This window comes from Mytilus edulis, chromosome 13, assembly GCF_963676685.1.
Source record: "Mytilus edulis chromosome 13, xbMytEdul2.2, whole genome shotgun sequence".
NCBI lineage: Eukaryota > Metazoa > Mollusca > Bivalvia > Mytilida > Mytilidae > Mytilus > Mytilus edulis.
Window position 1 is genome coordinate 63,395,649 of NC_092356.1, and position 15,108 is coordinate 63,410,756.

The window sequence follows — 15,108 nt, forward strand, 5'->3', positions numbered from 1 at the left end:
TCATCGATGTGTACACATCATAATCCAGAGATAGAAAAAAAATCTTAGTTCAGTTCTAAACTATTAATATGCATAGATATTATTTTAAAGTTTAAAGAGACACAATTATAAAGTGAAATTAAATATTTAGTCTATTATAAAAATAGAATTTATTATTTTAAAAAGTTTGCAAAAACCTGGAACAAGGAAAATGAAACCTATCTAAATAAGACTGGTATGCTTATACCATATAGAAAGGTATCAGTCTGAATTTAATTACACAAGGGAAGATACATTTTTGTTAAATCAAACGCAATGCACAGCAAATACAAGGAACTGACAGGGCTCTGTTAAACCTTTAAGGATTTTTGATTTAGTTATAACATGCATAATGACACACATCTTCAAAAACTCAAATGATGGCATTTCATTAATTGATTGAAAATTTAACAAAACAGAAAATACGGCAGTGAAGTACAGCAGTGTTGGCAGGTCCTTGAAAGAGATGTGTGTTGTGGACTTTGGATCAGTATTTTAATCCAATTCATCAGTTGCAACCATTCAACTTAATTAATGTATAAAAGTTGATCCATCCAGGCATAAATGAAATAAGTTTAATACCATTAATAAATTATACTTTATTATGTCAGTTGTATTAGGAGTAAAAAGACCTAAGGTCTGTAAACAAAAACAAATTTCCAAAAGTGGAACGTAAACACCCAACAATTAGCACTAAAACATGTCCATCCAAGGAATTCAGTTTGTTCATATTAAAAGCAAAGGGATTTATATAATGTTGCTTGTCTATGCACTGTCTACTTTATTCATGTGTAGTAATAGATCAATCACTCTACAGCTGTACCCATACTCATTGTCATACCTAAAAATAGAAATGGTTTGTAATAATAATTTAAACTAATTCTGTATACTAAATGTCTTGGAAGAGGAAACTTCAATATATATAATCATAGTGTGTTGTTTGTTGAGAAATGGGGAAAGCCACTTCATAAAATGCATGTTTTTCCTCTTCGGAAGTCAGTTAGTTACCAAACGATAGGTCAACAACTCCCAAGAAACCAGAAGCATTACATTGGCGTTTTCTAAGTACCGGACCTGGCCGGATAAGCACTGATAAAAATCCACGTTTTACAAAATTAAACTGCTGCGTAACTATTCGACAATTGGCCATAATAGCTTAGTTTTTATAGCAAAATCATAAACATTACGGTGGTTTTTGTCAACACTTTCACACCCCTTTCTTTTAGTAATTTTATAGCGTTGACCAAGCACACATTTTTAGAATGAAGCGGTTTCAGTCAACACTTGTACACCCCAATGAATTTACAAAAAGAAGCATTAAATTTTTTAAATAAAATGTGATTTACATGATACAACTGTTCAAATTCTTGGTTTGCTACAACCAGGCCTAGGGATTGAAACCCACACCATCCTGCACTAGCTAGAATGCTACTAGACCACTGAGGAGGTTGTATCAAGATATGAGAATTTAGCTCTTACAATGTATCAATGTATAAGATATAAATTTTACTTACCATGAAACAAGTTTTACAAAGTTATCATTAAGAGCGATGCCAGCTTTGGCATCAAAAATGCTGCTCCTGTTGTCTCCACGGAAGTCTTCTGAGACAACATCGTCTTCTGTGTATCCCATAACACCCTTCATTGGACCCTCAGATGCTGCTTTAATGGCTGCCTTAATGTTATCATAAGATGCCTGCAATAAAATGTTATATTTTGTCAATAAGTACCTTGGATCATCTATTTTTAAGAAAGCATCAATAAGGTGTCAGATAGAGCCTGCTTGCAGTTTTGTGTGAGGCATTTTAATACAAACAAAAAAATACATTGAATAAGGTTTCAAGTTTAATAAATTTTGCCACCAGGGACAACATTTAGGATATGTCACAAATAAATATCAAGTAAAATAACATTTTAGCTGTTTTTGATGGTTTTTTTTTATGGCAGAAATTTCCAAAATGCTGGTCAAAAGATAATTTTTAAATAGGAAAAAATTAAGAATCGCATCTCATACTCGTTGAAATTCTAGCATAACAATAATTTTAGATTAAATACTCAAACATTAATTCAAAATTGCAAGGAAATTAATTTGGATGCATTTTCAGTAAATTAAAATATTGGAAACCTTATATAGAATAGCAAATTAATATACCTATACATAATTTTCAATTTCAAACTAGAATAGAATGTGTTTACAAAGGAATCAGTTATTATATAAATCCTAGCACAACAATATGGTTGTGTTTTTGATTTTCTAATTGAATGGACCATTTTTCACAAATAAATATATGTACATCTACATATTAGGCACAAGAAAATATGAGTTACACTAGTTTATCTCAATGATTCAGAGGCTTTGGTAGCTTGAAGGCAGTTCCTGTTAATTTATTCTGTAAAAGGTATACAGACTTGATATAGAAAGGGAGATAACTACTATTTGTATCTACAACTTACACCATTTTTTAGTCTAACTGTTAGATCTACTACTGACACATCTGGAACTGGTACCCTGAAGGCCATTCCTGTTAATTTACTGAAAATATACACAAAAATAGGTTGTTAATCTAATATATAAATACAATATGATGGTTGCAAGTTTTCGATATTAAATCTCATTTAAATCTTATTTTTCACTTTGTTTCTTATTAAAGACATTCCATAAGGAATCTGTTCAGTGACCATATCTTAGCCAATAAAATATTCCACGTTTTTTTTATACTATAGACTATATCAAAAATGTTATCAGGTAAACATGGCAAACAGCATTTTTTTAGGGAAAAATTTGGAAATTTGATGTTCTATCTTGATAAATAATTGATGATTTTGATCTTATGCACAGTAAGAAAGGTGATGTAGAATCTGCCATCAACAGGTCTTAAATAAATCAAAATTTTTCTATTTAACAACAATAGTTTGACACTTGACTCAGAATATTTACCCATTGAGTTCTGGAATGACTTTACCGACGGCTTTAGCTGCTCCTGTTGAGGATGGGATGATATTTTGTGATGCACCTCTGCCTCCCCTCCAGTCCTTCATGCTTGGACCATCAACGGTCTTTTGTGTAGCGGTCATTGCATGAACTGTGGTCATTAATCCTTCTACGATACCAAATTTATCATTGATAATTTTCACTAGAGGAGCCAAGCAGTTGGTTGTGCAGGAAGCATTGCTGTAATAAATATGGATAGATTTTATTTCAAAAAAATCTTGTAATGTTCCTCATTGACCAGTCTTGGACTCATTACACTTTAGTCACAATTCCTGGTCATATCATTTCAACATTGGCAAGTCACACTTAACTTTCAATTGTGTTTAAATAATCCAATTATTTGAAAACTGATTTATTGTTGAACAAAATGTTGCTTCTTAACATGAACAAAATACTGTTTATTATTAATAGGTATACTAATTTACCTAGATTGTGTGAAAAAACAAAAATATTTTTTATCCATTCCCGATTTTATGTGGTCATGATGGTTTTTAACAAATTATGCATACATATACACAAATGTTGCATTTAAAACAAATTCTTAAAACCCCTTTCTTTCCCTTTACTAACTTTAATCATTATTATTAATTATAATGAATCAGCAGTATTTAAATTTAATATATTCCATTAAAAATCAAATTTGGTTATCTTCCATTATCAAATTGTTTATTTTGTCAGGACAATAACACCATGAATGTTACATAACAATATGTTAATGATTGCTTGCCAAAGATTTATTTGGCAAAATGTCAAGATTGATTTTGGTCAAAATACAAAGTATCACGTTTTAAATGTGTGGTTCCAGTATTCATGTATTATACATAACAATACACTAAATGATCTCAAGCTGTAATCTGACAATGAACTTAGCACAAACTGATTAATTATAGATCCCATGTCCATCCTCCACTTACAAGTTAGCAAAAATCAAAACATCTTCTTTATTTTTCATTTTTTTTTAAAGCATTAATTGAATTTGCATCATCAGATTAAACATGTTTAACCAAGTTTGTGTGTCAATGGACATTACTAAGTTCTGTCATACAGATACCTAGATAGAGTAAGATAGCTGTTACATCTGATGTGTTGGGGAATATATCTGAATGGGCTTAAACACTCATCGTATTTTGGCTTCATGTAGATATCTTTTTAATAAGAGATTAACAAATAAGTAACAGCACATGATAGTTACAATCCTACCTGACAACAGTAAGATCTTTTGTGTACTTTTCCTCATTGACACCCATTACAAACATTGGACTGTCACTTGATGGTGCTGAGATAACAACTTTCTTGGCACCTCCTTTAAAATGGGCCTACAAAATAAATTATGATATTTGCTTATAACTGGTGCAAAATAGCATCTGAAACCAGTTTAACCTAACCACATACCATGTGACTGACCCAAGCTGTATCAGTTGTCTTTTTTGTAAAATCTCTATATTTACTGTTCATATATATCTTTTTGTGATAGTTGGTTAAGTTACATTTATTCACAACTTATTAGTCTCTGGCGGTAAAGAGTTACACATATTGGATACAAACTTGTTTATTGTTGAAAATCATTGTTATCTGTGTCTTTCTGGTATAGGGTTGCTGCTTCAGTAACTTGTACTCCGACTCGTTTATATTCAATATAAAGGAGTATAGAAAACAAGAGGCTCTTGTGTCACTCACCTTGGTCTATGTGAATATTCAACAAAGGACAGGCCAGGTGAGCTAAAAAGTTATAAGGGTTATTCTAGGAAAAATATAAGAAAAGGGGGAGGAGGTTGGTTGTATGAACAACACTTTATTTATATTGTACCACCCACAGTTTTAATTTCATTTATAACAGAAAAGTATTAGCTTCTTTCCTCACTTACAAAAAAATACTTTATGATATGGTGCCCAACCTTCCAATACATGTTTTAAGGAACAGCCTTATCTGACATGAATAACTTACAGATGCTTTATCTTTGGTTGTGAAGACACCAGTAGACTCAACAACATATTCTGCTCCAGCATCTCCCCATTTGATAGCTGTTGGATCTCTCCTGCAAAAATAAAACATTGTGTTACTACTCTCAACTACAAAATACGGCTTTCATTTTTTGGACAGCTATGATGATATCTTACTGTAATTTAAGTACTACTAATCCAATTTACTGGGAGCAATGCAAAAAGTAAAACAAATCCCTTTACTTGTTAAATATTCTGCCTTTTAACAGATTTTGTCAATAATAAATTTTATTAAGGTGGTATGGGTGTCTACATTAAAGATGATAGAATTTTTCATGGTGTGCCAAAATGTAGCTTAAATTGGGATATGTTCAAAAATATTATTAAAATGATAGGTCACCAAGCATTTTCTCAAACTACAGGTTGTGACAAAATAACACACTTTGTATGAATTCTTCAGGAAAAAAACATAATTACAAATGTATGTGATCAAAAGCTAAACTAAATGATAGAATTGTAAAATAAAATATGAGAAGATAGCTTTTAGAAAATGCTTTGAGAATATCAAAAGATAGGGTCATTATCCTTTTGGCACATTTTTTTGAAAATATAAAAACATTAAAAATCAAGCAAAAATAATCTACATTTGTAAAAATATTAATATCTATTTGTTAAAATCTTAATCTGCATTCCTCATTAAATTTTGCTAATTTGATTGAAAATCTGGACCTTAGATTTTCCCTTATAAATATACAATCCAAGGTGGTGAAAGACACCCATACTACCATAACCTTATCTCTCACACTAAATTACTTACACTTTAAATATCAACCAGACCAAAAATAACCATTCATGCGAACTTATCAACTTTTAAGACTTTTAAATCCCTTAAACATGTTCCAGATAACAGCAAGTATTTAAAACTAAAATCACATATAAAGTTGGCTAGCATAAAACAAGAGTGTCCTTAACCATTTGCTACCTGAACATTTCAAGTCTGCCATGGGCCATTAATTTTTGGTCCACCTATGAAACAAATCTTAAAAATATTGCATGTGAAGTACAAAAATACAAACATACTCTCCAAAAACAGTGATAGCATTTCCATTTATGACAAGTTTTCCATCCTTTGCTTCAACTGTTCCTTTAAAGCGACCATGTGTGGAATCGTATTTAAACATGTACACCTAAAAAAGAGATAACACTATCAAGCATAATACATTGATAATAACAAGAGAGCATGTGTTTTAAGGCCAAATAAAATCGTGTGTTTACCGAAATTGTTTCCGGTATTATACATGCCCCAACCGGAAGTCCACCATTTTTACATGTGTATGATACGTTTTTAGTTAATTTTGTCGCATTCTGTTATGAATTGTTGCATTTTAGCCATAACAGATACTTGTGATGGAAATTCAGTTGACAGAAATCTATGAATTTAATTATTTTAATTCACAATCCTCAAAATTTGATCGTTTGAAAATTTATTTTTCAGAAATAAAAAAAAAAGTTCTAGGGTCGGGGGGTTTTAACTAGGGTCGGTCGGGTTACTGGAACCACACATATATTTTTATTTGGCCTAATGCTAAGCATCCCCTACTTTTAATTCATAGAATCAAAAAGATCATTTGACTTAATCATGATAATGATAATTTTTACTACACTAAAAGGTACACCATTACAACTGATCAATGTTAAGGCCACCAATACAATACATATGTTTCTTTAATGTAACCATCAGGAAAAAAATGGGATCAACTGTTCAACAAATCTTTGTTAATTCTATTATTGGATAGGTCAATTTAGATCCTGTATTGCATTTACCATGTTTACCTACATTTAAGGTATTCCAGCCAATTAAACATTATCAAAGTTGTATTTGTCAGTCACTCTAGTCAATCTAACTCGATTTTAGAAAATAGTACTTGATAATAAAATTTGGTACATGTTTAAAGATAGCGGTGAAACAAAAAACATTTTTGTCAAGAATAACTGTTGAAAATATAATTTCTCTAATGTTCAGTGAAAATGACTCAATAGTGGAGATAACAAAAACATGAATTGCAAAATAAATATGTACATAATGTAATCTGTAAAGTGTGGTTTAATCATCTAGAATAAGATTTTTTTTTTAGGAAATGCTAGAAATTTAGAGATGCTTACATACTTTTAAAAGAGATGCAAGCTAATCAGTTTTTAATCAAAACAAAATATAATGTGCTAACAGTCGTCACAGTTGCTAGTTTTCATCTTACTAAAAGCAGGAAACAAACATATTTTAATAATTACCATGTATTCAAGGTCAATAAAAGGATCATTAACAGCTACAACTGATACCCCTTTGTCTAGGGCAGCTCGCATCACCAGACGTCCAATACGTCCAAATCTAAAAATAAATAAAAAAATTCTGAATGCTTTTCATTGATTTTACAAGCCTTCTATAAAGTACATCTATTCCTAAGAAATTATTCAAAAACATTTAAGAAAAAGAAAGACAAAAGCACATACACATCAAGAGTTTATTCTTAAGATTAACAAGAAATGAAGATGCCAACACCGGCAGGAAAACTTGACCATAGCCAAAATTATCATCAGTAACTGAGCATGTTTCAGTGTACATGTATCTCTTCTTAGTCTACAAAATGTATATATGCATAACGAATAATAACCATGATAATTGTCTTGTCACATTTTATCCTGTTTACAGTGAACAGGAAACAAATATTTCTTCCTTGTAAACATAATGATCCTCTTAGTGTTAAAATATGTTTATTTTTTATCTGAACAGGAAACAACATTAAAACTTCAGAGTTTTAATAAAATATATTGAACATATTGAACTAGCAACTAGTATTATAAAGGATTATTTGTCTGTGCCATCTATGCATAGAAATGGGGAGATGTGGTACAAGAAAGTCATGATGTATTTGAGAACCTGTTATACATTATGCTCATTATATTTAATTCATGTCCAACAACTCTGCACCACATAAGCCTGACCAGTGGCATTAAATCCATCATAGGCAGTGTTCTCCCCAGGCCGTTTTAGCACGCGCTTTTCAGCGCTATTGCAAATCCCCGCTGTCCTATTGCACTGACCGCAGCGCTATCCAACGCAACCGTGTCGCTATATTTTTTTTCCGTATTTTTCAATTTTTTTCAAATTTCCTACTTATTTTTCACTTCGGATCACGTGATCGACTGGTTTACGTTTTTTTAATGAATTATTTCCGTTGTATTAAAGTAACTTCGCGGGACCAGTCTAATAAATTTTACAAAATGGCGTTTTTGGAAGATCAAAATAAACAAAGATTTCAACATTGACCGATTTTTTTAATTTAAAGAAAATATAGAGGCATATATGAATGAAATGTGATGAAATGAATTGACCGCATTTCCCGACGTCACTCACAAACTTGTTTTACGAACTTTGAACAAACGATGATTTTAAAAACGATCAAACTCAGGGGTTTGTTACAAATTATTTGCCGGGTTTACTATCCATACGAACCCCGAAAATGATCAAGTCTTTTAAATATTAATTATCCCCTATTCGAACTTAAAATTTAGTCAGAAATTCTTCCATTTGATAACAATTTGAGAGGATATGATTAGCAAAACAAACCCCAAGCTGATACGACTTGACAAATTTTACTTTCTCGATGTCCAGCTTGGATGAGGCCATTTAAATATTATAAAACGTTTAGGTCATAAAAATGAGAAATCTTTATGCTAAAAAATGTCAATTCCTGTCAAACGTCGTAAGGTAAACAGTACACTGCTACAGTTTGTTACAAAACCAAACAGAAGCTGACAATGACTTTATTGTTGGTCCTACATGTTCTGCAACATTACCTGATGGTGCTAAGAAATCTTGGCACAGGCAGTCTGGTGTAGATCCATCATGGAAAAAGACTTCTCCTTCAGTTTTATACATAGATAGTATGAGGATTTAGTATATGAATTTACAATGGAGAAAAAAAGACTCTTCAGACTTCTATATCCAGACAATAACATTAACAAACAAAGCATCATTAAGGGATACACTGTAACTTCCATGAGCATGACAAGGACATCATAACAAGAGGAAACATCAACAGCATGATATAATAAAAACACATAACAAATCAATTACAAACAAACCGTGCGCCGCGATAAAGTTACTGAGAATTGTCGAAAATTACGCGCTTACCACAGCGCTATCAAAAAATCCTGGGGAGAACACTGATAGGAATGGCTGTCTGAGAAATGTCTGTTATACTACAATTTGCATTAAAGTTTGATTGGTAACTTACCCATTGATTCCTACTTTGAGAGTCATACTGGTGGCTTAAAGGAGCTGTACTGTAATAAAGAAAATTCAAACATTTAGTGTCTAATACAATGTATCATGCAAATCATCCCCCCTTTTTTTACAATCATGTTCTTTCACTTTGCACCAACCTAAGAACCTTATCTGTTGACAAAAAAGAGGAAATATACTAAAAAAAAAAAATTTGGAATATGCTTTTAGTCTAAATCATGTCAATTTTAGTGTTGTGAATCAGCTGGAAAATTATTATTAATTTATCAAAATTATCAGAGCAATCATTCTTTATTTATAAAAAAAAAAGATGTGTGGGTATGATTGCCAATGAGAAAACTCTCTAAAAGAGACCAAATGACACCAGATTTAACAGATTTAGGTCACGTACAACCTTCAACAACGACTCAAATGAGCAAAGCCCATACTGCATGGTCAGCTAGAAATGGCCAAAAATGACAAAGGTAAAATAATTCAAATGAATTTTTTATTCACTGATTCAAGTAACTTTGTGTCCACAATTGTTGGAAGTAAGAGTTGTCTATTTATAATAATTACCTAGTTAAGTACTAATTATCTTGCTAAAATTATCTGAACATCTGCGTTGATAGGATGACCGGTCATATCAGGTGACGGCCTTGTACTGAATTTGGGATAATGTCATGAAAAATCACTTATTTAAGTATCATACAGGTCTGTATTTTCTTTTTTTTACATCACTTCTTAAAATGTAATTATTCTAGTTACCCCCACTAATTTCAACACTCGCATCAGTGAAATTTGATTGCAAACAATAAATTTTATTACATAATTGTGAGATGCATGAAACCTTGAATTTTACAGGAATATTACTCCGACTGCCTTCATCAGTTCATTAACGTTACATGATTAAAGCATTATGTGACTTAAATGTGAATGTTTAATACTAAAAAACCCTTTTGTCTATGATTTGACATGCACCCATTTAGAAGTACAACAAACATGACAAAAGGGAACCAAAACTGTACAAAGGACACAGGTTTGTCTGCACCACGGGGGGGGGGGTAACTTCGATATTTTCTTGGTAGGGGTGTGCCATTTTTGCCTCAAAAAACGTACCCATTTTAATATAACATTCACTGAAATTCAGTACCTATAGTTATATAAATATTTAAGAAAGAATGACTTATACTTATATACAATATTTAACTTGACCCATGCTTATATAAGCACTAACTCACCGGGGTTCATTTGGGAACTTATTTGAAAGTACTTTGTTTGAAAGGTGAACTTTCAAATGAATTTATTTAATTTAATATAATAATTGACCATTAATAATGTACGATTCTCAATAGCATATTTACATAATATATGTAGATCATACCCCAAATCAATATATAGTTATCAAACGTAAATGCATTTTAATATAGGATGTCATTAAAAAGGAGGGTCATTTTTACATAAAATCTCGCAAAATTATGACCCATATTTTTGGCACATCCCCGTATACCCAATAATAGGGAGTTGACCCCCGTGGTCTGCACTCAATTTTTTCAAATATTTTATTGGACAAAGCACATATGGTCCAGGACCACAATTGTCGTCCCTTGATTTTCGTTGTTCACGAATATAGTCCCTAGTGTTAACAGTGGGTTACTTGCCAATAATTTTTATATCCTCTCCAAATTTATTTCTCCATGTTTAATGCCTCAAATTGTAAGTAGGGGGGTGAAATTACACTGTAAAAAAATTTGGGTCCAGAATTTTACAGGAAAGTAGTGATTTGGTCCAGCTGAAAAAGGTTAAAAATTAGCACTTCGGAAGCTGTCAAAAGATTTCAAGGCACCCTAAACACAAAATTGTCCATATTTTGAGTTAGAGGCGATGAAGTTTTCTATAATTTTGATATAATTTGTCCCAAAAGTAGTACAACACACTGTAAAAATTTCATTGAGAAAGCGCAGGTGGGATTTTTTGAATTTTCATTTATGTTCTAAAAGAAATGCACTACGAATTAATTGTGTTCTCGGACCTAAGAGGTGAAGTCTGTAAATATAGAATCTGTACTTTGGCAACTTCCCTAAATGATTTGGTGGTTTCAATTTGTCAAATAGCATGAAACTAAAGGATTTAAACTTTTATTTTATAGAATTTCTGCAAAAATGACCAATTTTGGCATTTTATGGTCAAAATAGGCATTTTAAGGCTTTTTTAATATTGATGCATACATGGCATCCTGACTTTCTATCTGACAGGTTTTCATGTGTCAATACTTGTGTTTCTATGCCTTTATCTAGTTCTTGTACTTGTTTATGAACTCAGAATCTACAGAAAAGAAGATTATCTCAGACAATATGTACAAAATGTGTTGTATAAATGACCCTTGTCTAACGCCCTGTTTGGATGAAGTCAAAAGTGGGGTTCTTGGTACATAAAATTTGAAGTCCACAATAAAGACCTCACTAAATTTGTATCAAAAGCACTTTACAATGTCTATTGTACCTTTTCCATCTCACATAATATCTTTCTTTTCTTCTGTAGGATAGCAAGTGGTTTAAATATAAGCCTGTTGAGACTAAAATTGCATTCAAGTTTTTCATTAAAAAGGCAAAAATCTTTGTATCAGACCATACTGTCTGTAAAAAAAGTTAATTGCAAGAGCCTTTTTGTGCTCAGATTTGTTGTATCATGTCACATTAGTACAGAAATGCTAAAAAAGACACATTTTTTTTATTTCTTATAGCCTCAATATGCATGTTTTAATGTAAATATGTGGCACGGCCTAAATTGACCCTTATTTTTTTCCAGTCTTACTTGGCTTAAGACCCTTTTAAACTAATATGATATGTTATTTGTGACTTTTCTTTCCATTAAAAGTACATTCAATACATATGTAAGGATTATTTATAACCAAAAAGCTTCACAAATTTAAAATTGCTGGAAAATATTACATCTTCATGTAAGGCCCCCTTTCATTGAAAAACCTCAATTTTTAGGCCCAGGCTGATATAAATTTGACTTTTGAATAATTATGCTAAGTCTGATAAATCAAATGAGTACTCTATTGCTTTTAGTACATAATAAATGATATATTAGGGCATTTAAACAGCATTTTTTTGCAATATTTTAATTTTCAAAGCCCAAAATGTTGATAGTTGAAATTATTCAATTTTAACGTCAAAATTTAACACGCAAAGATGAGTATAGAATTTAACATATTGTCTATAATATATATCCTATTGTTATGAAACTTTGCAAGCAGTGTTATAATTTATTAAGCTTTGGTCATACCAAGTTTTTTTAAGATTTGTCAACTCTTTCTATCCTATTAGGTCCGAGACCACAATTGTCGTCCCTTGATTTTCGTTGTTCACGAATATAGTCCCTAGTGTTAACAGTGGGTTACTTGCCAATAATTTTTATATCCTCTCCAAATTTATTTCTCCATGTTTAATGCCTCAAATTGTAAGTAGGGGGGTGAAATTACACTGTAAAAAAATTTGGGTCCAGAATTTTACAGGAAAGTAGTGATTTGGTCCAGCTGAAAAAGGTTAAAAATTAGCACTTCGGAAGCTGTCAAAAGATTTCAAGGCACCCTAAACACAAAATTGTCCATATTTTGAGTTAGAGGCGATGAAGTTTTCTATAATTTTGATATAATTTGTCCCAAAAGTAGTACAACACACTGTAAAAATTTCATTGAGAAAGCGCAGGTGGGATTTTTTGAATTTTCATTTATGTTCTAAAAGAAATGCACTACGAATTAATTGTGTTCTCGGACCATATGATACAATGCGTATTCCAAGATACAAACACACTCAGAATAATTTATGTGGTTTATATACAGCCATGTTAGCCAAACGATCCACACAAAAAAAACCTTAAATAAACAGGTGTATAAGTCATGCCGATAATGCTGACAGTAGCATTCATGCTATATATGTATATCATCATGTAAGCTGTCACTGATTTACGTATAAATTAATCCGACCTTGACACTATCCTACCGGCGAACATATGAAGGTCATAACAAGAAAAATCTTATTAAATGCCGTTAAACTTGTCTTTTCAGGATTTTTTTTCAATTTAAAAGTAAATGAAATTGTTTTTGAAAGATGTGATCGACTAGACAGAAAGCATGCGTGATTATTTTATGAGATTCAGGAAGAATGACATCCGACACTTCGACGGACGTGCTGATGAATGAAAACTGTAGAAAGTCACAATTATCGAACACAATAATTATAATAAATATTTTCTTCAGTTTGCTTTGACTGTCACTGATGTAAAGAGTCTTGAAATCAATGGATTTTTTAATTATAAATAGTTAAATAGACACGGATTAATCTTACCTTGCGACGCCGGTAGCTGAAAGGTCCAGAAGGTATTGAGCATGCGCAACATTCCAAATTTGGACATCCGGGTGTTCTCTTGACTTATCGTTATCATAAGGCGTTTTGAATTATTTTTTTATTTTAGATTTTGTACACAGCAAGGATTTGTATACACAGTATTACAAATCATTGTACACAGTATAAAAAAAAACATAAGAAAAAATGCTTTCAAAATAAAAAAAAAACCATATAATGAAATTTAATATGTACAAGCTAGCTTGCGTTATTTTTATTTGCAAATGTTTCCGGGTATACAGGGGCGGATCCAGCCATTTTAAAAGGAGGGGGTCCGAACCCAGAGTTAAGGGGGGTTCAAACTATATGCTATTCAAATGCATTAATCAGCCAATAAAAGGGGGGTTCCAACAACCGACCCCACCCCACCCCCCACCCCCCCCCACCCCTGGATCCGCCACTGGTGTACGTTATTTCGCAACTGTTTATGTGTTATTTCACAAAGGTTATAACGCATACATAGGAAGATATATATAAAACAAGAATGTGTCCAAAGTACACAGATGCCCCACTTGCACTATAAAGGCAACAGCAGTATCAGTAGTATACCGCTGTTCGAAATTCATACATCGATTGTGAAAAAAAAATCCGGGTTACAAACTAAAACTGAGGGAAAAGCATCAAATTTAAGAGGATAACTACGACACAACAGAAACAACATTAAAATGTAACACATACAGAAACGAACTATAATATAACAATGGCCATTTTCCGGGCTTGGTAAAGGACATTTAAGGAAAAAATGGTGGGTTGAACCTGGTTTTATGGCATGCCAAACCTCCCGCTTTCATGGCAATGTTAAATACAACATTAAAATGATAAAATTACAGAAATTTGTTTTTGTCCCGGCCGATAAAGCTGCTAATAATATTATTATTGTTTGACGTAAATTTTACATTGAGGTTCTGAAAAAAGAAATCACCAATTCACCAACATTCCAACTGACTCCATTTTTAGAAAACGACATCTGTAACAAACATAAACTTTTAGCTACCGCTTTACAAGCAGAGCCAAATACAATGAAAGTCCCAACTATGTACTGGCTTCCGAAGCTACACAAAACACCTTACAAATATAGATTTATTTCGTCTTCAAGCCATTGTTCCACTACTAAATTGTCTATTCTTCTTACCAGCACACTTGGTACAATTAAAAACCTGATAATAAATTGTTCAAATAAGGCCTTCGAAAATAGGGGAATTAATTACTTTTGGAGTGTCAAGAACTCGTTGGAAGTACTTGATAAATTGCATACTTATATTGGTGATTTTAAATCTGTTCAAAGTTTTGATTTTTCTACCCTGTATACCACATTGCCTCACATTCTCATTAAGAAAAAAATCACACACCTAATTAAATGGGCATTTAAAAAGTCAGAATGTGAATATATATGTTCAAACTCTTTTAGGTCATTTTTTAGTAGCAATAAACTAAAAAACTATGTCAATTGGACATGCTTTGATACT

The 15,108-nt window shown here is 31.9% G+C and overlaps 1 protein-coding gene across 1 annotated transcript; it reads right to left on the bottom strand.

Annotated features, from left to right (window-relative positions):
- Nucleotides 1-592: 592 nt before the first annotated feature.
- LOC139499907 (glyceraldehyde-3-phosphate dehydrogenase-like) lies at nt 593-13,680 on the bottom strand. Its single transcript, XM_071288539.1, has 10 exons — nt 13,586-13,680; nt 9,247-9,295; nt 7,241-7,337; nt 6,032-6,138; nt 4,956-5,046; nt 4,211-4,326; nt 2,957-3,190; nt 2,473-2,551; nt 1,533-1,714; nt 593-859 (listed from the first exon to the last, which is right to left on the bottom strand). Exons 2-10 carry the CDS (start codon nt 9,270-9,272, stop codon nt 784-786), a joined length of 1,008 nt encoding a protein of 335 aa, XP_071144640.1. The 5' UTR covers nt 9,273-9,295; nt 13,586-13,680; the 3' UTR covers nt 593-783.
- Nucleotides 13,681-15,108: the final 1,428 nt, after the last annotated feature.

Coding starts and splice junctions, on each gene's coding strand:
- LOC139499907 (XM_071288539.1), bottom strand. CDS start 9,272: ATGACTCTCAAAGTAGGAATCAATGG. Junction 6,139..7,240: donor TTATTGACCTTGAATACATG/GTAATTATTAAA, acceptor TCTCTTTTTTAG/GTGTACATGTTTAAATACGA. Junction 3,191..4,210: donor AAAGATCTTACTGTTGTCAG/GTAGGATTGTAA, acceptor TATTTATTACAG/CAATGCTTCCTGCACAACCA.